Source organism: Natator depressus, chromosome 1 (genome assembly GCF_965152275.1).
Source record: "Natator depressus isolate rNatDep1 chromosome 1, rNatDep2.hap1, whole genome shotgun sequence".
Classification (NCBI taxonomy): domain Eukaryota; kingdom Metazoa; phylum Chordata; order Testudines; family Cheloniidae; genus Natator; species Natator depressus.
The window spans coordinates 291,374,689-291,398,704 of NC_134234.1; the positions used below are offsets into that span (position 1 = coordinate 291,374,689).

The 24,016-nt window shown below is 39.6% G+C and overlaps 1 protein-coding gene across 3 annotated transcripts in view; it reads left to right on the top strand.

Annotated features, from left to right (window-relative positions):
* Positions 1–24,016, top strand: part of SCAF11 (SR-related CTD associated factor 11) — a 66,632-nt gene that overhangs the window by 15,132 nt on the left and 27,484 nt on the right. For 2 of the 3 annotated variants that reach the window (XM_074942166.1, XM_074942168.1), the window contains exons 2-7: positions 306–360; positions 6,359–6,439; positions 7,725–7,885; positions 13,155–13,232; positions 21,223–21,320; positions 22,944–23,008. In XM_074942166.1, coding sequence (XP_074798267.1) covers positions 6,379–6,439; positions 7,725–7,885; positions 13,155–13,232; positions 21,223–21,320; positions 22,944–23,008 — 463 coding nt within the window. In that variant the 5' untranslated portion in view covers positions 306–360; positions 6,359–6,378. The remainder of the gene's footprint in view (positions 1–305; positions 361–6,358; positions 6,440–7,724; positions 7,886–13,154; positions 13,233–21,222; positions 21,321–22,943; positions 23,009–24,016) is intronic. The other variant, XM_074942167.1, reaches the window with a different exon arrangement.

The window sequence follows — 24,016 nt, forward strand, 5'->3', positions numbered from 1 at the left end:
GCAAAATCAATTGTTCTTTTTTTTAAGAAACTGAGGAAACTGGACAGATGAATATTGTTCTCCATTTTGAATGCAGATTTTCTCTAATTTCTTAAAAAACTGATGTGGTATACAAGTGCAATAAAGTGAGCTCTGATAAGTGCTACTGAAATATTCTTAAGATTTAAATTCTCAAGGTTTATTTTCTTGGAAGATATTTTGTTTTGGGGAAGAGAAGTATTTCATCTTCTAACAGTCCTTTCTCTCCCCCCACCCCCTTCCTCCAAAAATCTTAATTTGTTTTTAAAATTCTTTGTTTTCCACAGTTTATCAAAACTCAGCTGTTGAACACATTCCAGACTCCTTGGATGCTAACATAACGTAAGTGTCCTTAAAAATCTTTAACCTTGTTACTACTCTGTTCCTTGTAATACCCTTTTAAAACTAGGCAGGAAAAATAGCCTTTCAAAGTTCCTTTACGAAATAACTTTTTATTCATATTTTCAGTGAAATAAAAGCAAACAGCTCTTGTATTGGTTTTGTTGTTGAAAATGTTGGTCAGTTTGTGAGGGGGAATAAGATTAGAAATTTATCAACCTTGTTGGAATCAGCTGTAATCCTGTGGCTTCTCTCCATCAAAATGTTCATTTTTTTTAGAATAACACTCAGTGCTTTTTTTTTTCCTGCTAGGAAATCTTCAAAACAAGTGCTGTTTTTAATAATAATAATAATAATAAAAGAAAAAAGTTAGTCTCCGTTCCCAAAAGGTAACCTGTGTAGTCAATTTGTTGGGTTTAAGTTATGTCCATCTCTCCAGTTCCATGATGTCCATGCTTTCTTCTTTATATTAGGCAGTGTATTGACATTGCCAAGGTTTCTGCTCAAAACACTTCAGAATACTTGTTCATAAGAATAGATCAAACAGAGGAAGCACTAGTAAAAATGCATGCTTTCAATCACAGTAAACCATAAATTTATGGGTCGGCTGCCGAAATTGAGGACCTTGGAGATTAACACTACTGCAGCTCATGTTTGGAGGCTTGAAAGTTGACTGGTGAGTTTGCCTGTCAACCTAAACTTGGCTGCTTCCCTGGGGTTTATGCTATTACCACTTTTAAGCAGGGTGGATTTGATTTAAATCAAATTAGTGATTTAAATCATGATTTAAATCACTAGTCAAGAAGACTCGATTTAATCATGGTTTTCTACATAAAATTTTATTTTTTCTTCAGTAGCAGACATAGAATATTTTAACAAAACAAGCAAATAAATTTTTGAATTTAGTTAAACATTCAAGTTTTTTAAAATGAGGTTTGTTTTTGTTTGTTTTTAACTAAAATAGTTAAATGAAATATCTTAAAAAACAAAAATAAAAATTAAATCAACTATGTCAGCCAGGTCAACATAAGAAACTTAAAATATTGGTTTCAGCAACTAACTCAATCGTCTTCACCTTCATTTTCCTGATTGTTCATAATCTGGAAAAGAAAAACAAGCTTTCCTGCTTTTTCAGGTCCCAAACGATTTCTCAATTTGGAATGAATTAGTCCAAAGAAAGAGAATATTTTTTCTACACCAGCAGAAGAAGCTACTGCTGTTAAAAGTGAGATTATCACTTCAGCAATCTCTGAATCCAAGTGCTTAAGTGACTTCCAACAGTTCACTGGTGACTTTCTTTAAAACATCATCAGCAAACATATATTTCTTGATGGTTCTTATTCCTAAACTGGGTCTCTCTTGCGGCCTGCTGCCATTATAGGTTTTCCCTTCTAGTGAGAGAGAATGGTATGGTAGATCTCAAATCAATGAAGGCTACACTCAAAAAGACCTCAAGACTTCTGGAATATGGTGCTCAAACAGTTTCACTTTTGTTTCTACCGCTTGTCCCTCCCTTCTCACATTTATCTCAAGACTTCTTCTCCTTATCCGGATTTATTCCGCCCCCAACAATCTTCTATTCATTGAACTTTCTGAAACTTTGCACTTCTAGAGGGAGATAAGGGATTGACTCTGTGTACACAAATTTGCAGAGGGACAATAGGCTTGAGGTCTGTTATTTCTCACCTTTCTGTGTGTGTGTGTTTGTTTATTTTAAAACATTTTTGCTGTTAACAAGCATGTTATCTCTGGAGAGACAAATGCACAGTTTGAGAACTGCAAAATTAAGCATCTTTGATGGTATCTTCTAGACTGAGCACTGAGTTCCATCAGGTAGATAGAAAGATTAACCTAAATAATCTATACAGAAGTCCTGAAACCCCATAAAATTGGGTCCCTAATCCATGAACTGTTGGAACTCATTTACAAAACTTTTCTTAAACATTAAATGAATATATTGTCTCATACTATAGAATTAGAATTTATAATCCCTATTCCATGATGAGATACCTTTGAGCTAAAGTGTATCTTAATTAAAACTATCTTTAGATCAGTTTATTCCTCAAAAAGCAATTTATCAAAAAAATCCAATTTAAATAAAAAAAATTGATTTTTTTAAAAAATATTTTAAAAAAATCATTGATTTCTACCCATCCTGCTTTTAAGTACCACTTTTGTCATTAAAGATCTCAAGACGCTTTTTGAGAGATGGCGCATTAACCCTGGTGATGTTGCTTGAATTGCCATTCTGGTAACTACCTTATGCATATGTCAAACTCCCCTTGCAGATTATTACAGTATTTTGCACTTCTTGTCCTACATGTATCCATCTGCTGTGCAGTGATCATAGAAATCATAGGACTGGAAGGGACCTCGAGAGGTCATCTAGTCCAGTCCCCTCTACTCGTGGCAGGACTAAGTATTATCTAGACCATCCCTGACAAGTGTTTGTCTAACCTGCTCTTAAAAATCTCCAATGATGGAGATTCCACAACCTCCCTCAGCAATTTATTCCAGTGCTTGACTACCCTGACAGCTAGGAAGTTTTTCCTAATGTCCAACCTAAACCTCCCTTGCTACAATTTAAGCCCCTTGCTTCTTGTCCTATCCTCAGAGGTTAAGGAGAACGATTTTTCCTCCTCCTTCTCCTTGTAACAACCTGTCAGTACCCAGCCTGAGCTGGGAAAGCTAATGATCCAAACAGCAGACCAAATTCACTGGTGAATCCTAGTCATGTGCCACCTGAGGCACGTTGCACATATGCTAAGAAGATATCCTCTCACAGTCTTCTCCAGATTAAACAAACATCTTTCCTGAAATGTGGCACCCAGAACTGGACACAATACTCTAGTTGAGGCCTAATCAGCGTAGAGTAGACCAGAAGAAATTACTTCTCGTGTCTTGCTTACAGCACTCCTGCAAATACATCCCAGAATGATGTTTGCTTTTTTTTTGCAATAGCGTCACACTGCATATTTAGCTTGTGATCCACTATGACCCCCAGATCTCTTTCTGCAGTACTCCTTCGTAGGCAGTCATTTACATACAAGGGGATGAAATTTAGCACCATATGACAGCGGTGTGAACAGCTAGCTAGGTACAGTTGCTGTGAGAACCATATAACTTTGAATTTCATGGTTATTGTGCATTTAAAGGAGAGCTTCAGAGGTGTTGATTAGACTTGTACATTTCAAAAAGGGAAAAGGACAATGTTTTAAAATATAACGAGTGCTCTATTTTAACAAAGCTATTTGAAGTCCTGAAAAGTCAAAATTGCAGATGTCTGGTTTCACTTCCAGACTGAGCAACATCAGATAATTTAACAAAGGGGATTGAATTAGGGGTTTAGAATAGAAAGGCTGTTTCAGAACTTTGGTTTGAAACATTATGCATTCTGTTGGAGTAAACAGTCCAGATTTATCTGGAGCTAAAGGAAATGGTACCTATCACAAATCTTGATTAAAAACACAACATTAATGACATGTCTTCTTTGTAGTTAAAGACACCTGTTCTCACAATGGTCTTTCTGTCCTCACAGCAAATGGAAAGCAGCAAAGGTGTTGTTCACTGCTGGTGCTAGATCCAGAAAGCCCCTCTCAACACTCACTCTGTGTGCTCTTCTGAGAGCCAGAGAACCAGACGTTACTCCCATAATAGCTTTACTATCTTGAATTCTTCTACTGAGGCTCTCCTCTAAGCACACTCTGGACATTCAGTGACTTAGGGCTTGTCTACATGGGGGAAGTTGCTCTGGAATAAGATAGGGTGTGAATTTAAAGCACAGTAGCTATTCCAGAATAGTTCACTGTATGGAAACTCTTACACTGGAATAACTGTGTCCACATAGAGAGCTATCCAGACTAGCTGTTCTGGAATAGTTTATTCCACAGTAGCTATTCCAGTCAATTTCCCTGTATAGGCACGCCCTTAGCGGCCTGAAGTAGCCAATTAAATGGCACTACACGAAGCCACCAGCAGCAGTGCTGCTCACCTTGCTGTTCTTACCACAAGATTGGTAAAACAGCGCGTGGGAGTAGCTGGGAAGCAGGGGGAGTCTCAACTAAGAGCTACTAGCTGTGCTGAAGGGGACTGCTGCAAATGGGAATCCAAGTGCACATAAACATCAAATCTTAGTAGTAAGCAGCAAGGATAGTGAAGAGTTCAGAGAAGGGAAGGTTACCAGGTTACAGCCAGTGGCCTTAGAGCAGCTGCAGGAAAGTGAGCTATGGCTTGGAAGGGCTATGTCTATGCTGCAGTTAGACACCCGTGGCAGGGCTGTTGAATTGCAGCGTACACTTCTGAGCTTGGGCTGCAGCCTGAGCTCTAGGACCCTGCAAGGTTGGAGGGTCCTAGGCTGCATCCTGAGCTCTAAGTAACTGCAGTGTAAACTTTCAGATTTCAGGGCTGTTTCTGGGCTTCATGAATACAAGTCAGCTGGCACATGCCAGCCGTGGGTTTTTAATTGAAATGTAGACATACCCTCAGTCTGTGGACAGGGTAAGTCACCTCCTCTCCCACACTCATTCCCTCTTATAGTCTCTATCTACCTCAGCTGCAGGAGTGGTACCAGAATTAGTTGTATATACATCCTTTCCAGGCAAGCAGGCTTCATACCTAGATACATCAGTAAATCTGTCTCTTAACTGGCCCTGGCAACAAACACATGGGACGTGAATTGAATCCATTCCTGGGTATTGTAAACATGTTTTAAACTATAAAATGTCTCCAACTTCTGCCTTTCTTATGGAAACTTGGATGTTTACTGGGGTTTTACCTCCTCTTCCCCTAAGACTTAGGAGTCTAAGATGCAACAAGAGGAAAGGGCAATTCAGCGACACAGTTCTTAGTGAGTTGCAGCAGGTGTTACTTTTCCAAGGCATCACCTTGTGACCTAAACAAAGATACCCTTCACAAAGAGAGAGAGGAAGAGATATCTATTTTCCATCCTCAGCTAAGAAGACCTGGGATAGGTATAGTGGACAGGCTGTCCCCAAAGATACATACATCCAAACAGATCAACACCAGACCAGTGGACAGGCTGTCCTTCAAACCTGTTTGTTTCTTACATGGTAGCACATCAGTGCAGTCTGAGGGAACGGGATATAGGTCCCAGGGACCTCTCTAATCCTTCCTTTTTTTCAGTTAACACCTTTCCCTCTGGGTGATTGTGTTAACTGTGTCCTCTATGCTGGTGACTCTTAAGTCTATACCTGCGCTTGTGACCTGTCTCGAATCTCCTATTTCAGCCTGCCTCATTCACATATCTTTCTGGATGTCAAGACAACACTTTCAACTCAGCATGGCTAAAACATTTTCCTGCTAAATCCTCTTTATTCTCACTGTAGTCATGCTACTATTTCTATTCTTCAGGCTTGGAGCATCATCTTCATCTCTTCTCACTCCTCCATGTACATCTAAGTGATTTCCAAATCCTGCTGTTCCCTCCCTCTCCTGCCCCGCCCCCAACTGCTGAGGTGGGAATGGCAGAGCATAGTTGCTACAGTTTTGCTAGAGATGGAGAATCCCAGTTACAGGTACTAAGGGGGCCAACTTATCAAGGAAACTTTCAAGGAAGAACATATTTTTATTAATAAAAAGTAATACTTTTCCTTTTAGAATCTTACAAAAGTTTGGGGGATATTTTATTAAAAATTGTTTTGTAGTTCACCTATAAAATATCAGATATAAAGTTGTATTAATATAGTTTTGATATTAAAGGATATTCTTTATTAGGTTTTACAGTGGCTAAACTATTTCTATAGCCATCTATTTGAGCTGGTCCAGTGAGACGTTGGGATCAAAACAGGCTACAAAAAATGTGCATATTAAATAATCCATATTCTGCTGCTTTCCCTGGCAAATACGTCTGCTCTCCAATTTATATAATAAAAGAATGGCGAGCGCTGGAAATTCTTTTGTAAAGTTGATAGTGGTTAATTTCTTTAATTGGAATGTAAACTTATATTAAGCGAAACTAAATTGTTACTTCAATATTTTTCAGGTTGTATTTCCCAAGTAGAGATGAAGAACAAAAAAAAATGTATTCCAGATATTGAGGATCAAAAACATGAAGACATGGAAGGTAATGTGTGTGTGTGTGTGTGATACATATACATGTATATGTATATGTATGTATGTAACTTGTGCATGGTGTCCTGTAATAAAGCGACAATGTCTGGAATTACGTGAAATAAAAATTTTAGGGAAAACATGAAAATGTTTTATTGTCAGTAGTCAGGTTCAAGCAATGTGCTTAGATTTTGTATTTGATCTTTCTCTGAATTAGTAGATTGTAGGTTGTAGAATTTAATCTGTTAACCAAATTTTGCTAACCAGTGTAAGTTGTTTTTGTTTGTTTGTTTTTTCTTCTGCCTGGAAAGGTCCCTAAATCCTTTACAGCAACATGTTCAACCTGATCAGTTCTAGAAACAGAAACAGACCTCTTAGTCAGGTGCAGGCAGGGATTGGCCCAGCCCTGGGTTAGTAGTGTTTGCAATTTAATAGCAATGTAGTTTTTGTAAATTTTGAGTAATGTCTCTTCATTTGTGTTTGAATTATGGGTGAGTGGGAAAACATGAAAACACACTTTTGAGTGAAGGAATTAATATATTGTGTGAAAACTTCAAAGTTGACGTGTCATGAAACTAGTCCTTACTAACTGTTGAATTCAGTTTGGTCTGATTTGAAAATAAGTTTTGATTTAACAAAATTAAGAACGTTGCTGCATTTAGCATGCACCGTAGATATTTTATTAGGTCAGGAGGAAGTCATGTGAAAAAATAATTTTAATTTGAATGGAAGTACAAAAAAGCTAAAATTAAGGATAAATGTTTTTGTTGATTTACAAGGTATTAGAACTGAGACATGCTTAACTCATCCCATTATTCCCAGACACCACACGCATATGAGGGGGGGCTTAAACGAAAGGGAACTCATTTTACATTGTGCATTGATTCCAAATAAAATAGGGCTAGATTGTTCAATAATTTAGCCTATCATCCCTGTGTTTATATTTTTTTAAACAAATGTCGAGCTAACTTCCATTCCTTTGAATGGAGAATACTGGTGAGGGTTATGTGGTTTTTTCCAGTCAAGTTAAAATTCCTTTATTAACATCACTGTTTTAGTCAACAGCTTGATTAAACAATTGAAACATTGATAATTGACTTGCCACTTTGCTCTTTATTACAACTAGATAAGTTGTTATCTTGTACAAAAAATACAAGATATTAAACTTGAGGAATCAGGAAGATACTAATATATACAGTTAAGAATGTACACACTTATTTTTAACACAAACTGTTGTATTCAAATCTAATGTAGTTCCAGAAATGAACAATAATTGAAAGTGTCAATGTTAATAACAGGTGAAGAGAATGAAGAAAGCTGTTCCTGTCCTACTGCTGTGTTATATGATGAAGCTGACCGGTGCCCGATCTGTCTAAACTGCCTTTTAGAACAGGAGGTTGGTTTTCCTGAAAACTGCAGGCACTTCTTCTGCATGACCTGTATTCTTAAATGGGCTGAAGTAAGTTTCAGAACAAAGATGTAATGTGTTCTGTGTGTCTGAAATCTTTAATGGGAAAAATAACTGATTAACTGATCAAGTAAAGTTGTCACTAGTCACTTCAACCATTTATTTTAAATCTATGAGTATGTGTTCTAATTGGATTCAAATTTTCAAAATTTTTAAAATAATCTGTTTATAAATAGTGCTAAGTAGCTTTCTCCACTGTTCAAATAGTCTGATACGTTACATTTTCTTTCTCAAGACCTCCCACCTCTTGTGATGCCTACAAGAAATTAGCCCATTAATTATGGCTATTTTGAGGGGTAGATGGGGATAATCTCCACTTTATATTTGTGATTGCTAATTATATAAAAAATTTTGATTGAATCCCATTCCATTAATTATTTATACTTCCCTTATCTTATGTTGTAATACTTTCTGGGTAGGGACATTGTCTTCATAGGTGAGTGTACAGTTACCTAGCACAATGGGGCTTCCATTTTCTAACTCTCTAGTTTGCTGCTGCTCTCCAGGAATTTATTAAGAAATGTTGCTTCCTCCAGATGCTTCATTGTGGTAATATTAAAATCATAACCACAATTTCTCTGTTCTGTAACCAGTAATTATTTTGTAGGTTCTGTTTGCTTGTCTAAAGTAAGTGGAAAACTTTTTTCTGTCCTTAACTTTCTTTTCAATGGTTTTTAATTCTGTTCTGTATCTAGTGTACACGTATTCAAGAACTGAACCCACTGCAGCAAAACTATTATTTTTCTAAGGTTGTCAAACCTAGCTTCAGCTGAAAGTAGGTAAAATCAATGGATCGTTTGTTTTATGTATCGCTGTTTGGGTTCCTAGTGTAAAAATGACATTGTTTTCTTCAAAAAAAAAATTGTCCTTTTGAGTTAGTATTAAGTTTATCTCATTCGGTACAATACAGACCTATGAGAGTTTTCTTCTCTACAATCCTCCTTGCTAGAGTAAATGAGATTTTTGGTTTAAATACATGCTTTACCAGATCCCTAATCCTATGTTTAGAAAATAAGATCTCTGCCCTTTTGTTTCCCTCTGTAATAGCTTTTCTTATTGTCATTGCCTTCCTCTACAGTATATAGGTATCATCTACAAGGCCTGATTAGGATTGAGACCACCATTGTATTAGGCGCTATACAAAAGCAGAATAAAAGGTGATTTCTGCTGCAGACAGCTTACTGTCTAATTATTTAAGATAGATAAAGATGTACCTTTTCAGTTTGCTTGTATTTAAGTTTTGTTAGTTGCCATGGGGACCTGTCTGCTTTTTCCACCCTGGCTAAAGATAAATGTGTGTGGAGGGAAAACCTCAAATAAATAACTCTACGAAGATTCCTTTCTCCTCTGGGGCTCTAGGATCCCTTCAGCCCATGTAATTATATAAATATAATTTTAAATTTCTTCGTAAAGTCTGGTGGGGAGATACCAAAATGCCATTGTTGGGGAAATTTATAAGTGGTTTTATAGAAGTATATTTTAAATGTGTGGCCACTAGAAGTATGTTTATGTCATGTAGTTTGGTCATTACTTTTCCCAATTAATTAGTATTAGATATTTACTGTTAGTTTTAAGGGATTTTTTTTTTTGTATTTGGGTGAAGGAGTAGTTTAATATTTGCTTAACTACCTTGATCCTTCTGTATGATCATTCATTTATAAATAACTATAATTACTTTAACTTATGAGTTATGAGAAATCACCCAATTCGGAATACAGAAGATACGACAATAATGTATCTTCTTTGAAATGTACAATAACTAGGTTTATACCACCATATACAAGTCCTTGAAGGTTTGTGGTTTATTTTAAAGGCAAAGCTACATACATTGGGGTGGAAAAAAACTAAGCAGTTACCTGAAAATTCTAATCTGAAAGACTCTCCTCTTTCCCCCACCTTCCAAAATGGAGCCTATTTTCAATATGTTCTATAAAAACTGAGGATAAAAAGAGTTGCTCAATATGACTTGAACTACTGTCAGATTTTTATTTTCTACAGAGGAACCAACTTAAAAACACTAGTATATACACCGTGACAAATGACATTTTACAGTTAATTACAGTTAATCTGCTATTATTTTAAAGAAACTGAAAATTTAAAAAGAAAGGTTTCCTGATTTCTTTGCGGTCTGTGCTTTGATTGTGTGGGGGTAGAGTAGTGTCCTAGGAGAGAAAAGACTAGTACACAGCAATAAGAGAATGTTGCTCACCTTGAAATCCTATTTTTGTGAAGCTGTTTTGTAGGATTCTTCCTCCTGGATCTTAGCTGTCTAGCAAGAGTCAGGTGGTACCCACCAAAATTCATCCCCATATCTGACAGTCTTATCTCACTATGGAACTCAACTACCACCCTGGAACATTTTATTCATTTCCTCCTGACAGGTCAGCAAAGGTTCCCCACAGAAGATACACCTCTTCAGTTATTGTTCCTGTTCAGCACCTACTCTGCTTTAGTATATCTTCTGCATGCCCCTGTGCCTTCTAATCAGGTCTTGTCCTCCATTATTTAAGTTTTATTTTGGTGACACCAGGGCAGGACTCTTCAGCCACCACTAGATCAGGAGCATAAATAGAAAGCTAGTCTCTGAAGATCTTAAAGAATCCTCTGTTGTGTTGCGTAAGTTCTTCCTTTTGGCACTGAGCACTTTGGCATTGTTGCTTCAGCACTTTGGCAAGTAACACAATCTCCCACCAGGGTTTAATCCAAGGAAAGGCACAGAGAGGATAGTTTTATCATGTGGAGGGTGGGGGGTGATCCAAGGAAGCCTGTAAGGTAAAAGAATAAGACAGAAGGAGGAGAGTAGCAGGGGTCTGTGAGAAGCCAGATCCAATTAAACGGGGGCAAAGGGAGACTAATGCCTAGGAGTGATAGGAGCCATTTCCTCTCTGCAGCAAGAGAACAGCATTACAGTTAGTTAATTACATTTACATTTCAGTTATGAACTTATTTCCTATCCTAAATTGTCATAATGATGCTATGCGCCATAAAAAAGCTGAGTTCCACTGCAGACGTGGCTGTCCTTTAATAGTGGGCAAAGTGACTCATGTACAGTGTTTATAAAGAGCTGTGGGATCCCTTTGGTATGAAAGGCACCTTATGAACATAAACTGTGTTATCCATGGTCGCACATTATGGAAAAATTGAGTTCTGTGAACTTTTTGTATATTATGCTATGACCCAAGGAACCCTGAATGCCAGCTGGCAAGGGGGTTACAAGAATATTCTGATTCTGGTAGCTACATTCAGGTTCACCAGAGAAAATCCTGTGTGGGCTTAAATGAAAGCCAGGGTCACACCAGTCATTGTCATTGTTATGAAATGTATGTACAGATGCTATGTAAGGAGTTATGTATGTCTGCTGAAAATATGTTCTGTATCACAGCAGAGGAGCAGAAGCAGGTTTCCTGTCAGACAAAAGATGTTTATTTACCTCTCTCTGTTAAAATGTAAATTAAGTTTTATCTGCTTCACAATTGGTCTTACATTACCCATCAAAGCTAAATGCAGATGAAGGATTGTAAGAATTTCGGAAAGGAATAACAGGTATAGAAATACAACAGGGGAAGAGAACCTTATGTTGATACCCTTTAAAGGTTCACTGGCTGATATTTTGGGAACAAAGAAGACATCCTGTCATCCTGCACCTAGGGAGTAAAAGTGCAGTACATATACACTCGTGAAAATGGGATCGCGGCCAGTTTGGTTTGAAGACTCTTCAAAAGGCTGTGAGTGAGGTTAACTTCATTAGTTAGGTTAACCTAATAGTTAAGTTTAGTGTCTAGAAAATGTTATATTTATAACAAAAAAAACATAACTTTTTCTTTCCATTATCCTTGCTCACTATCTCTTGAATCATTGGTAATAAACTTATTGTTGTTTTCACTATAAATATATCTAAGTGTTGTGATATTAAGTAAGGTGAGTTGAAGTTGATAAACTTTTTTCAAAAAGATTCAGAAACTGTATTTTTTATTCAGCGTCTTTGATACCCCACATCTGTGAAGGGAAAAAAAATAGCTGCAGCTAACTTCATGTAACGTTATTTCTGGAGAGTACCTGCTGAACTAGATATTTTGGTACATTCTGTTTCACATGTAGCACTTTTGTCCTTAATTAAAAGTTCAGTGGTTGGGTGAAATTATGAGTCTGTACATGACAGCTTTTATGATGGTTGATTAAATTTTACTAGGGTAATAAATGCAAATCAGTTAATATGAGCAAGTTGTAACATTTCATGTTTCGAGCAACTTACTTTCATTTTTGTGGTTTTTTTGTACTTTGTTTGTTTAGGGAGTCTTAATAGGTTTACATATCATTGCCATGTAAATATCAGAAACAAAATAATAAATCAGTATTAGAGGAACAAGGTAGGTGAGGTAGTATCTTTTATTTATCCAACTTCTGTTGGTGAGAGAGACAAACTTTCGAGCCACACAGAGCTCTTCTTCAGGTGTGGCTCGGAAGTTTGATTCTCTCACCAACAGAAGTTAGTCCAATAAAAGATATTACCTTACTCACCTTGTCTCTCCAATATTCTGGGATCAACATGGCTACAACTACACTGCATACAATAATTAGTGTGTCAATGAGCTTTTGTTTAGACACATCATACAAAAATATAGTCATCAAATCTTTCTTTAACAAAGTGGTACCATATTACAAAGTGAGCCTCCTTACATCTAAGACATGGTTCTAGTGATCTTATTAAATTGAGTAAAAAGAAAAGGAGTACTTGTGGCACCTTAGAGACTAACAAATTTGTTAGTCTCTAAGGTGCCACAAGTACTCCTTTTCTTTTTGTGAATACAGACTAACACGGCTGCTACTCTGAAACCTGTCATTAAATTGAGGGAAATCTCTGCTCATTGAACAGAATAGGCATGTTTATCCAATATTTTATTTTTTAAAAAATTGAACAAGAGTGCTGGGTTATTTTATAGGTGAACGTACTTTGTCTGAGTACTGAATAAAAGATAACCAAATATCAAAGTATCCATTTGCCCTCTGTCTGTTTTTCTGGGTACGTAATTAGTGTGTTTAATTTTTCCATAACAACTTCCCATATTTATTGGATCCGTTCCTCTACAGTTGGACTATTTTTCTTTTTCCATTGAGAGGCTATCAATAGCTGAGCAGGTAGTAGAGAGTGAGAGATTTCTGCTAAGAAGTCCAGGAGAATTAAATGAATTAAAAGTCTAGACAATTGGGTTTTTTTTTCTAATTTGGTGTAAATCCTAATAGATGAAAAATCTTCTTTCAGGTTATGGCTTCATGTCCGATTGATCGCAGACCTTTTCAAGCAGTATATCAGCTTGGTGCATTAAAATACCATATAAAGGTAAGTCCAGAGTTCTTTTCTTTTTCAAATACATTTCAATTGTAGGAACTTGTGGGCCATGCTGAAGCCTGTTGTTCATAAATTACTATTATTAGCTAAGACTCACTGGTTAAATACACTGCATTTTTACCGAATATTTGATAACATTTAAGTTGTTTTTGAACAAAAAAATTTTTTTGTTCGCAAACTTTTACAGTATCCCCCAAAATAGGCATTTTCCTTGCATCTTATCTTCACTTAAAAAAGAAAATACTTAAGTGTCTTTATAAGTTAACCTTGTATAAATTTGCATGTAAATTATCATTTCTCAGAAAAAGTGCTGCTTGTATATACAGGTTTTGCTGTTCTATACAGTCACCAGTAAAAATTGAAATTTCAAGTATCAAGAAGCTTTGCCCCAGCCAGATGTTTAAGTTTGAGTGACTGTGAAAGGCTCAGCTGTATACAGTGGTTGAGGTGGAGCACACACAGAAAGGGGCAGTTTTTCAGAGAGCGGTAGTTTTTTCAGATAGCTAGAAAAAAATATAAAGTTTTCATGGATCAATATCAACATCTTGAATTGCACCGGGAAGCAAGTAAATATGCCTAGTGCAATTCTTATGTAATGTACTTCTTGTGGCTAACACAGCAAAGCAAGCTGGCTTCAGCATTCTTCAGAAGCAGTGAGGTAGTTTTTTTGCAGTTCAGTGGAATATCAGGTTGAGACACTAATTATCAGGTGACCAATTCCTGTCAGCTGTTTCTAGTGTCTCCTGGCAATGCAGTTTGTCTTTGATTCTGTTATCATTGACCTATAGCCACTAGCCTGCCTCCCATCAATAGAAAACTACTTTTCAATCCCATTTTATTCCTGAATTCTCTCCTGAAGAACCAAGGAAGTGGCTGATGCAAGATAAACTAAGTTTTTGAGGATGAGGGTTTTGTATTGGTTGTGGGAGAAGATAAACCTAGCTTCTAATGTCACAAAGAGACTGTTAAGGAGTGACTAGATCACAGTCTATATGGGAAACAGATATTCAGTCTAGCAGCCAATAGCTGGAAATTGGGTTTTTTTTAAAGAACAAGAGTAATTAAACATTGGAACAACTTACCAAGGATTGTAGTGGATTCTCCATCACTGGTGATCTTTAAATCAAGAGGTGATGTTTTTCTAAAAGAGATGCTATAGTTTAAACAAGTTCTGTGACCTGTGTTAGACAGGAGGTCAGACTAAATCACAATGGCTCCTTCTGGTCTTATCTGTGAATGTTCAAAATAGTTGCATTATCAGCTGGCAAACGGGGCAGCAAAATAAGGCTGTTAAAACAGCAAAAATTCTGGATGTTCATCTAGCAGGACAGTTATGAGTAAGATTTGCATGAGGCAAATTTTGTGTGAAGCATAATGGTCTATTGTTTAGTGTTCCTGATATGTGGGTAGTTTGAGTATTACAATAGGATAATTATTTATTGTATAACCATAGTGCCCAGGAACCTCAGTCATGGACTGGGACCCCATTGCACTGAGGTCTGTGCAAACCCAACAAAAAGAGGGTCTCTGTCCTAAAGATCTTACAAGCTAAGTACAAGACAAGAGACAACAGATGGATACTGACAGATGGGAGGGAATACAAGGAAACAATGAGAAAATATTCATTAGCATGATAGGCTGTGATATCAGCACACCAGTGGCCTAACTATATGAGTGATATATGGTACTTGATGATTTTTCACGTGTCAGAAGTATTTTAAAAGTTGAGTCTAGAACAAGGAATACACAAAAGTATAAAGATGAAGGATTATGATCAAGTGTAACAAAATTCAGAAACTTGTTGTGGGGCCATGATAGAAACGCCCTGATTAAGACTCTAACTTAGTTGAAAGTTGGTCTTGTAATGGAAACAGTGCTCCTTCCCATTGTCACATACTTTCTCAAAGCTCCTCTTTATCGGAAATCTCTCATGTTGTCTGTAACCAACAGGAGAATCTTTGTTGGAATGACTGAGATAATCAGGCACGGTCCTTTTAAGAGATGGAACTGTGGTGGGGGTGGGTGACTGTTCTAATTTGGAAAGTATTCAATTTTTGCACTGCAAAAACAGCTTAAACTAGAGACTTCATATTTGCTAATTAGTCTTTCTTCAAGTAGATGCAGACGTGTATTCCACTTTGTTGTGTACATGCCCAGCGCACCAAAGCCAGAGATTTTGCCTAGCAGTACCCGCAGAGGCTGTGGTCCCTTCCCTGGTTATATTAGGAGGTGCTACCCATGCGCCCCCTTCCTCCTCTCCTCCCTCTTGCCCCTCCCCCCGTTCCTTCTTACTGCCTGTGTCTGGAGTTGGAGCTCTATGTGGTTGTAACCTCACAACCTTGCAATCCGTCTAGACTTTTATTGTATATAATTAGTGTTAGTAGTTTAGTGTTGGTTGGTTCTAGTGTTTTTCCCCTGGTGATACCCTCACCGGGGTTTAAACACTGTCCTTCGTATGGGAGAGCGATCCCTAATAACGATCCCCACACACAGTGCCTACTTTGTCTTGATAAGGCCCATCTCCAAAGAGCACTGTTTGATCTGCAGGAACCTTCACCTCAAGCAGCACCTGCTTGAACAGGTCATGTGGCCTGATCCAGTACCAATGCTCTCATCCAGCTGATAGTCACTCTCGGGCTCTGAGAGTGTCTGCTTCATGTTCGGGAGTAGCGCCTCTCCAAAGAAGTGGAGGAGCTGTTCCCTGTCAATTGTGCCAAGGAAAAGGTCACATAAGATCAATCAAGACCGCTCCAGGTCTCAGGGTGACTCTTTTTTTGCCTCCCCCAGGAAGAGCGTGGACTGGCACGGAGCTGGTGCTGGCGGTCAGGATGGCACAGGTAGCTTTAACCCTGCTACAGTATCAAGAGGGAAGGTCAGAAACCCTGTACCGTTGACTCTGGTTCCAGTCTCTGTTGAGTCTGGTACCAACGAGGGAGATGCTGGTACTGACTGTGTCCATGTCGTCAGCATATCAGGCAGCCGCAGACATCATGTGCCTTTTGGTCCCAGCTTCACCACTGGTCCAGGATCAGGATTTTCCCAGAGCTGCACCACCTATAGCCCCTCCAGTGGAGCAAGCCGCTGTCAGCAGTTCATCCCAGTGCTCTTCTTCCAGTAGTGGGGGTAGAGTTAGTATCAGAATTGGTATGAGGAACCTCCTCAGCACTGCCACATGTGTTTCCCTGGCAGCTTTCACCACCCTCAGTGTCGGTACAGTCGGGTGCGTCGGTGCCACTGTTTACAACTCTGCGTTCGGCACTAGTAGATTCAGTACCAACAGTATCACTTCCATCTGATGCACTGCTTCCTGCTTCATTCTGGACAATAGCTGAAACGGATCACTTCCTTGCTCCCTCTGGTCTAGCTCTGCCCTGCCTTGCCGGAATCCCAGAACTCTTCCACAGCCAAGTCAAGGTTGTCCTGCTCTGCATTGTCCAATGAACACTGAGGACCACTGATGGACTGTTATGGTCCCTAACATTGGCAAGCGCTCCCTGGCCAGGCGCCTCCTGGCCACCAATGCCCTATCCATATCTGTGGCCCCCTTGGAATGAGTGGGATGCCCCTCGTTCCTGCAATACCTTCTATTCATCTTGTTCAAAGACGAAATCATCTGCCAGCTCTGCAGTGGTGGCTGTAGATCAGCTGTGGATGCAGAAATCAGCCGTTTTCCTCCCCATGGAGCCTCCAGAGCCCTCTTGTCCGGGTGCATCATCCCTAAGACAAGATCCAGCCTTGGCTCAATTAAGAGCCTTGTCCTCGTCTCTGGATGACGCTATAGTACTGAGTTCATCCTTCCCTTCAATAACAGAGACCTCAAGAGATATCAAGACCTTTATGCCTTGTGGCCTCATCTGTGGGCATCCAGGCAGAGTTCCTGCATAAGAACACCCACAAATTGGTGGACTTTTTGCAGCCATCTGCCCGTGGGAGAGTTGCCCTCCCAATCAACGACATGCTTCTCAAACCAATGAAGTCCACCCCCAAGGACAGAGACTCTAAGTGATTGGACTTTTTGGGCAGGAAAGTCTACACATCCTCATCCCTATGGATGTGAATCGCTAACCAACAGTGTTGCTGTCCAAATATGACTTCCTTAGTTCGTCCCTTATATTCATGTATGTGGACCAGCTTTTGTCAAGAAAGGCTGCTTGGTGGCCAGAACATCTCCGCAGTCCACCCTTGACGTTAGACACTTTGGCCAGGGTGATGGCCTCTGCGGTCACTATGAGGAGGGCTTCGTGGCTGCTAAATTCCAGCGTTGCACCTGATGATTGAGGACTTGCTTTTCAACAGTTGAACCCTGTTTGCAGACAAGACCAATGAAATGCTTGACTCCTTCAAGGACTCTAGGACTACCCTGAGATCATGGGCGTGTACACCGTGCACAGGCACCACTACGGTGCTCAGCATCAGCAGTATTGCCCACCGTGTAACTTTGTGGAGCCCTTTCCCCTGAAGCAGCAGAACTGACCTAAGAAGAGGGATAGATCCCAAAAGAGAAAGCGGTTCAACCAGCCTACACACCATCCCTCGGTGGCATCTAAATGCCCTTTTGACTACTTGGTCCAGAGTACTGTTCCAATCGTTACTCTTGCCTCCTCATCTTCCCATCCCTTTGGGGACAGACTGACCCTTTTTATAGCGGTTGGGGCTTGATTACTTCCAACATCTGGGTCCTGGTCTCTGTTAGATTGGGTTATGCCATCCAATTTGTCTCCAAACCTCCTCCCCACCCTCCCTTCCTGTCCCTCTTCAGGGACCCCTCTCATGAGATACTGCTCACCAAGCATTGGTGTTGGGAGTGGTGGAGGAAATTCCACTGGAACACTGAGGTCCTGGCTTCTACTCCCAGTACTACTTGATACCCAAATCCAAAGGAGGCTGAGACCTATCCTTGACCTTTTGCAGCCTCAGCAAACATATCAGAGATATGAGGTTCCAAATGGTCACTCTTTCGACTGTCCTCCCTGTTTTCTCTCAGAACGATTGGTTCACTGCTTTGACCTCCAGGACCCCTATTTCATAAGAACAGCCATACTGGATCAGACCAAAGGTCCATCTAGCCCAGTATCCTGTCTTCTGACAGTGGCCAATGGAAGGTGCCCCAGAGGGAATGAACAGAACAGGTAGCAAGTGATCCATTGCCTGTCGCCCATTCTCAGCTTCTAGCAAACAACTTCTGTGTAGCAATTCTGCTCAGCCACAGGCAAATCCTTTGCTTCATTGTAGAGCACCATTTTCAATACACAGTGCTGCTGTTCAGCCTCTCTTCCACTCCCTGAGTCTTCACCAACTGCGTGGTGTGGTTACTATATATCAGGGAATCCATATCTTCCTGTACCTCAATGACTGGTTACTGAGGGGCAGATCCAGAGAGGAAGTTCTCACTCACATCAGTACCACATTGCACTTGCTTAACCGTCTGGACCTCATTCTAAGTGCTGGAAAGTCAGCTTTGGCTCCCACTCAAAAAGTCAAGTTCATTGGGGTCCTTAGATTCCACAAGATCATTCCTACTGGTTGACTGCTTTCAGACAATTTGATGGGTCTGCCTCAGTCTGCAGTCTCAGTCTTCCATGACAGTCCGGGTGTGTCTGAGCCTATGGAGGCACGTATCCGTTTGCATGCAGGTGGTTCAGTTAGCGAGGCTGAACCTCCGCCTCCTTCAGATGCGTGTCAAGATGGTCTACCACCCCAACCTTCGTTTGCTGGAAAGACTAGTTCATCTCTCTCCACTAGAACTAGACTCCTTACGGTGGTGGATGTGCCCACAGAATGTTTCCCTGGGAGTTCCTTTCACCCAGCCCTCGCCCATCTAGTAAGTGATTACCAGCGCTTCCCAGCTAGGTTGGGGGGCACACCTGGCCTTGCTGAAGGTACAGGCATTGTGGTTGAAGCAGGAGGCCTCGCTCCATATCAACATGCTGGAGCTTCAGGCCATCCACAATTCATACTGTGCCTTCCAGTACCGTATAAGACTCTCAGTGGTTCACTTGCTCACCTACAATACCACTGTGATGTACTGTGTGAACAAGCTGGGGAAGCACGTTCCAGGTTGCTCTGCCTAGAGCAGGGGTCTCAAACTCAGTTTACCTTAGGGCCAGTGCCAGTTCTCAAATCCTCCCAGTGGGCCAATAATGTTACTGAACATGGTGTTCAGAAAAGAAAACGTTTATATTGTATTTTTTATTTTGATTTTCTTAGAAATAATAAAACTGTCATACAACTTTATACCGTTCTTCGCCTGCCAGTGTTTTTAGTGTTTGCCAGACGCCTGGCAACGCTTCAGTTATCTGAGTTTGTTGATGATAGACCTCAATGGCTGAGCAGTTGAAACCTTCAGGATTGCAGCAAGGTGTGCATCAGATGTTGTGTTCGGAATTTTGACTTGTTTATATTCATTGTGGGGGAAAAAAGTGACGCCTCCATGGCTGACTCTGCCCGGCAACTAGTGATGGTATTGCTGTCCCCAAGCCAATGGGTGCTGCAGGGGGCGGTGTGGCTGCGTCTCTCCTCTGCCGGCAGCAATGGGGAGGTTCTCAGGCTGCAGATGGCCCTCAGCCCGGGACTTTGAGACCCCTGGCCTAGAGGCAATCAATCTGTAGCAATTTTGCATTGAGGAGGACATTATTCTGATAGCTGTCCACTTACCCTGGGTTCAAAATCATCTCATGACCACCTTAGCAGGTATTTTTCCCTGAGTCACGTGTGGTCCCTGAAGACTAGTGTTCTCCAGGTTGTCTTTGCAGTGTGGGGCATTCCCATGGTCAACCTGTTTGTCACAAGGGAAAAGAGGAAATGTCAGACGTTCTGCTCTCGGAGGGGGGGCGGGGCCTCCGTCCGGGCTCCCTCTCAGATGCTTTCCACTAAAGTTGGAAATCGACTCTCTTGTATGCCTTTCCCCCAATCCAAGTCATTCCCCAGGTCACCGTCAAGCTCAAGGCGGATCACGCGAAGCTTATCCTCATAATCTCATTGCATATATGAAGGCGGTATGTGAGATAGCTTTGGCTGTGCCTCCTCAGCAGGTACAGGCTCATTTGACGAGAGCATAAGCAATGTCAATAGAATTCCTCAATGACAGTTCCATAGTGGACATTTGCAGGGCAGTAATGTGGTTGTCCATACGTACATTTACAGACATTATGCTATTGCCGCATCTTCCAGAGTGGACACAAACTTAGGAAGGGCAGTACTACGATCCCTACTTCAGTAGACTCACAGTCGCACCTTCTGGAAGGGATACTGCTTACAAGTCACCTAGGTGGAATAAACATCTGCATCTACTCAAAGAAGAAATAATGATTGATTACTGTAACTGGTTCTGCGAGATGCGATGTAGACATGTATTCCACTACCCACCCTCCATTGCCTCTGCATCGGAGTCCCCTTATATGGGGGTTTGGTGCAAAGGAACTGAGGCCACTCGGGGCAGCACTGCCTTATATAACCCCGGGGAGGTTCCACAGCCATGAATTTTGTGCACCACCCCTCTACGGGTACCGCTAGGCAAAATCTCTGGCTCTGGTGTGCTGGGTGTGCACACACCTAAGTGTATTACATATCTGCATCACATCTCAAAGAACCATTGTAACCGTAAGTAACTATTTCTGATTGGGAAGTAGTGCATAATGCTGTTTTTTAACAAACTCGGATGGATAATAATGGAATTACTTGCTATGAAAATCTGAATCTTGACAGATTATGTAACCACTTTGATATTGCAGAATTTAAATGCATGATTGACAAGGCAGTAAGTCCTTATATATCAAATTAAGATTTGTAAAAATACCTGACAAGACCTGTACATTTTGGATCCAAATAGCTATCTCTTGAGGAAGTTTTTCGTACTTTCCTAGTGGAGCTTGTAAGATTCAGGAATAAATAAGTCCTCATTCATTAGTTTTCAAATAATATTTTTTTACACATTATACTGTGCGCTCTAGTTCCAAGACTGACTTCATTTTTTTTATTGCAGGTTCAGGAGAAGATTCAACTAAGGGAGAAAGGAGAAAAAGAAAACTGCTGCTGCAATAAGGAAAAATATTACCACATGAATACAAAAATCTTTATGAGGTTGGTTGTGCTCTGAATGTAATATGTGGTAATATATGAATCCCAAATATAAATATGGCTATCAAATTTACAGATTGGAGACCGTTTTGAGCACCTTTTTCAATTTTAATAAGTTTTAGATATGGAGTGCAAAATGTCCCGTTCTCCCGTAAGTGGTACATAAATTTGATACTGATGCCGTGTCTGCTTGATTGTAGTAAATATTGGATAACGGGTTAAGAGTCACCATTTGCTGTTAACCATTGATACCTGGGCTGGGAGCTTCTTCAGAAGGCAACTAATTGCATGCATCTATGCCTTTGCTGAGTAATTTTATCAAGATACTAAAGAAATGTGGGTAGATTGCGGTGAAATTAAATTTCTAATATTTTCATGATTCTCCTTTTAATACAACCTATGAAATGACGTGTAAAAAAACTTATGAATTTATATAGGCTGATATTTTCAAACCAGGTTGGGGATTTAACACATCTTCTATTAATTTTAATGGAGGGGATGTATGGCTAAATCACCTACACTGCTTTGAAAATATTAACTTTAGACGTATAATGGATGTGGCCCCTTATGGGGAAAAGCACTTGCCAACAAAGTGAAAGCACTTCCCCTCCATTACTTTGCTAATGGGATCTCTGGCAATACAGTCAGATGAACATAAGTCATCTCTTTATACATTGAAAGAAACCTGATCATGGTTAAAACTGGTGCATATGGCATTGCTTTAAAAAAAATGTCATTAGCTTTAACTGATCCATATGGAGGAAGGGATGCTAGTGTCCTATTAAATCTTTGGTATATTGTAGAGTCTCTACACCATTGATATAAGCACTAGTTTGGTGGTGTGGCGCTTTACTTAACTCTGTTTATGGTTCTTACTTCCATGTCTAAATGAGCTTATTCAACAGCAAAATAAATTGACTATAAATTAATCTATGAATAGAATAGTGAAGGAGCCACAATAATACTTTGCTGACTTTGTTGCTTCTGATTTCATCTAAGTTGTGATTTCAGAACTTACAGTAGCTCAGAAAGCAATTAGCAGCTGTTTCTCTGATATGCAAGCATGCATATTTAAATATTAAAGTTTGATGTGCCAAAATATAGTAAGCAAATTCACCAAGAGCTGTATACTGGATTCTTAAAATAAACTAGCTTATTTGTAAACCAGCATCGATGTATTTTCCTGAATAAAGTTTTAAATTCCCTTTTTAAATTTCTAAAACTATTAAAAGATTAACTGCAAAGTTTTGTTGAAAATTAAAAACATGCGAGATCTTCACTTGGTGCTCTTTGAAAAATAGTAACACATAAAATAGTCTGTATACCCAGTACATTGTTTCTCAGTGGTTCTCAAATTGATCTAATAATTGATAATATAGTGAAAGTTTTTTGATTTTTTGCAATTATAAGACTAATTGCTTGAAACAGGGCCAGTTAATGCAAAATTTTTAATTGCAGATGATGTGAAGTTGCAAATCTTGGCTCTGGTCCTGCAGTCTGATCCTTAGCAATCCAAGTGCTTTAAACCTACCAAGGTTTTAAAGCTCTTTAGGGCAGTGACTGTGTGTGTCTAGTGCAGTAGTACCCATAGGTGCTCTTGCAAATAACTCTTCATTAATATTACAGAAGGGATGCACGTGCTGACAAAGGACCATTAATAGAAAAACTGTGTAAAGGTTTGAAGAACTATAGTAAGTTGATACATTTCTTTCTCTTGTTGTTACTTGTAGAGCCACCCCCATATTCTAGGATTATTTTCTTACTGTCGTTTTCATAGTTCTTTTAAGATTCTGTCAGTCTTGTATCATTTACATGTACAAATGGAACCCATCTTTCTATTATTCAGAATTTGGATGTAAAGGGAAAACTTTTGGTTTTGGTAGAACTATATATACGCTATACTGTGTAAGTTAATATGAAAGCTTTCTTTTTAATCATAATGAAACTGGCGTATATCACAAGTGAAATGGATTTGGTTTCAACCTACCAGGTGGTGTTCTGCACCATGGAGCCACTGCACAGTTTATCAGAATTCAACACATTGGTAGTCTCTGCTAACAGGAAGCCCACAGCTAGGTTATAGCAGTTCAGAACTGAGTTGCTTTAGCAGTATTTGGGGGGGACATTTTCAGAGAGCCTTTCTCTAGTTAATAGTACCAGCATCGCTTTTTTTTTTTTTTTAGAGCTTTATAGTTCACAAAATTCAGCCAAATTTTGGAAACTGTAGCCTACTTGGAAAAAGGCCATTATCAGGTAGCTTAGAAAGTAAACAGTATTAAAGTGATTTTAAAAAATTATTAATCTAAGGTGCTACAACAGTTATTTTAAAAAGTTTCCTTTGTTTGACAGTAGCCATTTAATCTGATATAATCTTGAGACAAAATTGCAAGATGACATTTTCTTTGTTATATTTTATTAATAGCTATAAATAATAACACTTAAAGTTGGCTTGTGATATTGAAGTTGATCTGTTACAGTACAGCTACATTGCAAAAACAAACAAACAAAACCTTAGCACTGAGTCTCAGAGCCCAGGTTAATTGACTCAGACTCATGGGCCTCGAGCTGTGGGGCTACAAACTGCAGGTCAGATGTTCAGGCTTAGGCTGGAGTTCGGGCTCCGAGTCCCTTTAGGGGGAAGGTCTCAGAGCCCAGGAACCAGCTCAAGCCCAGGCATCTAACCTGCAGTTTGTAGTCCC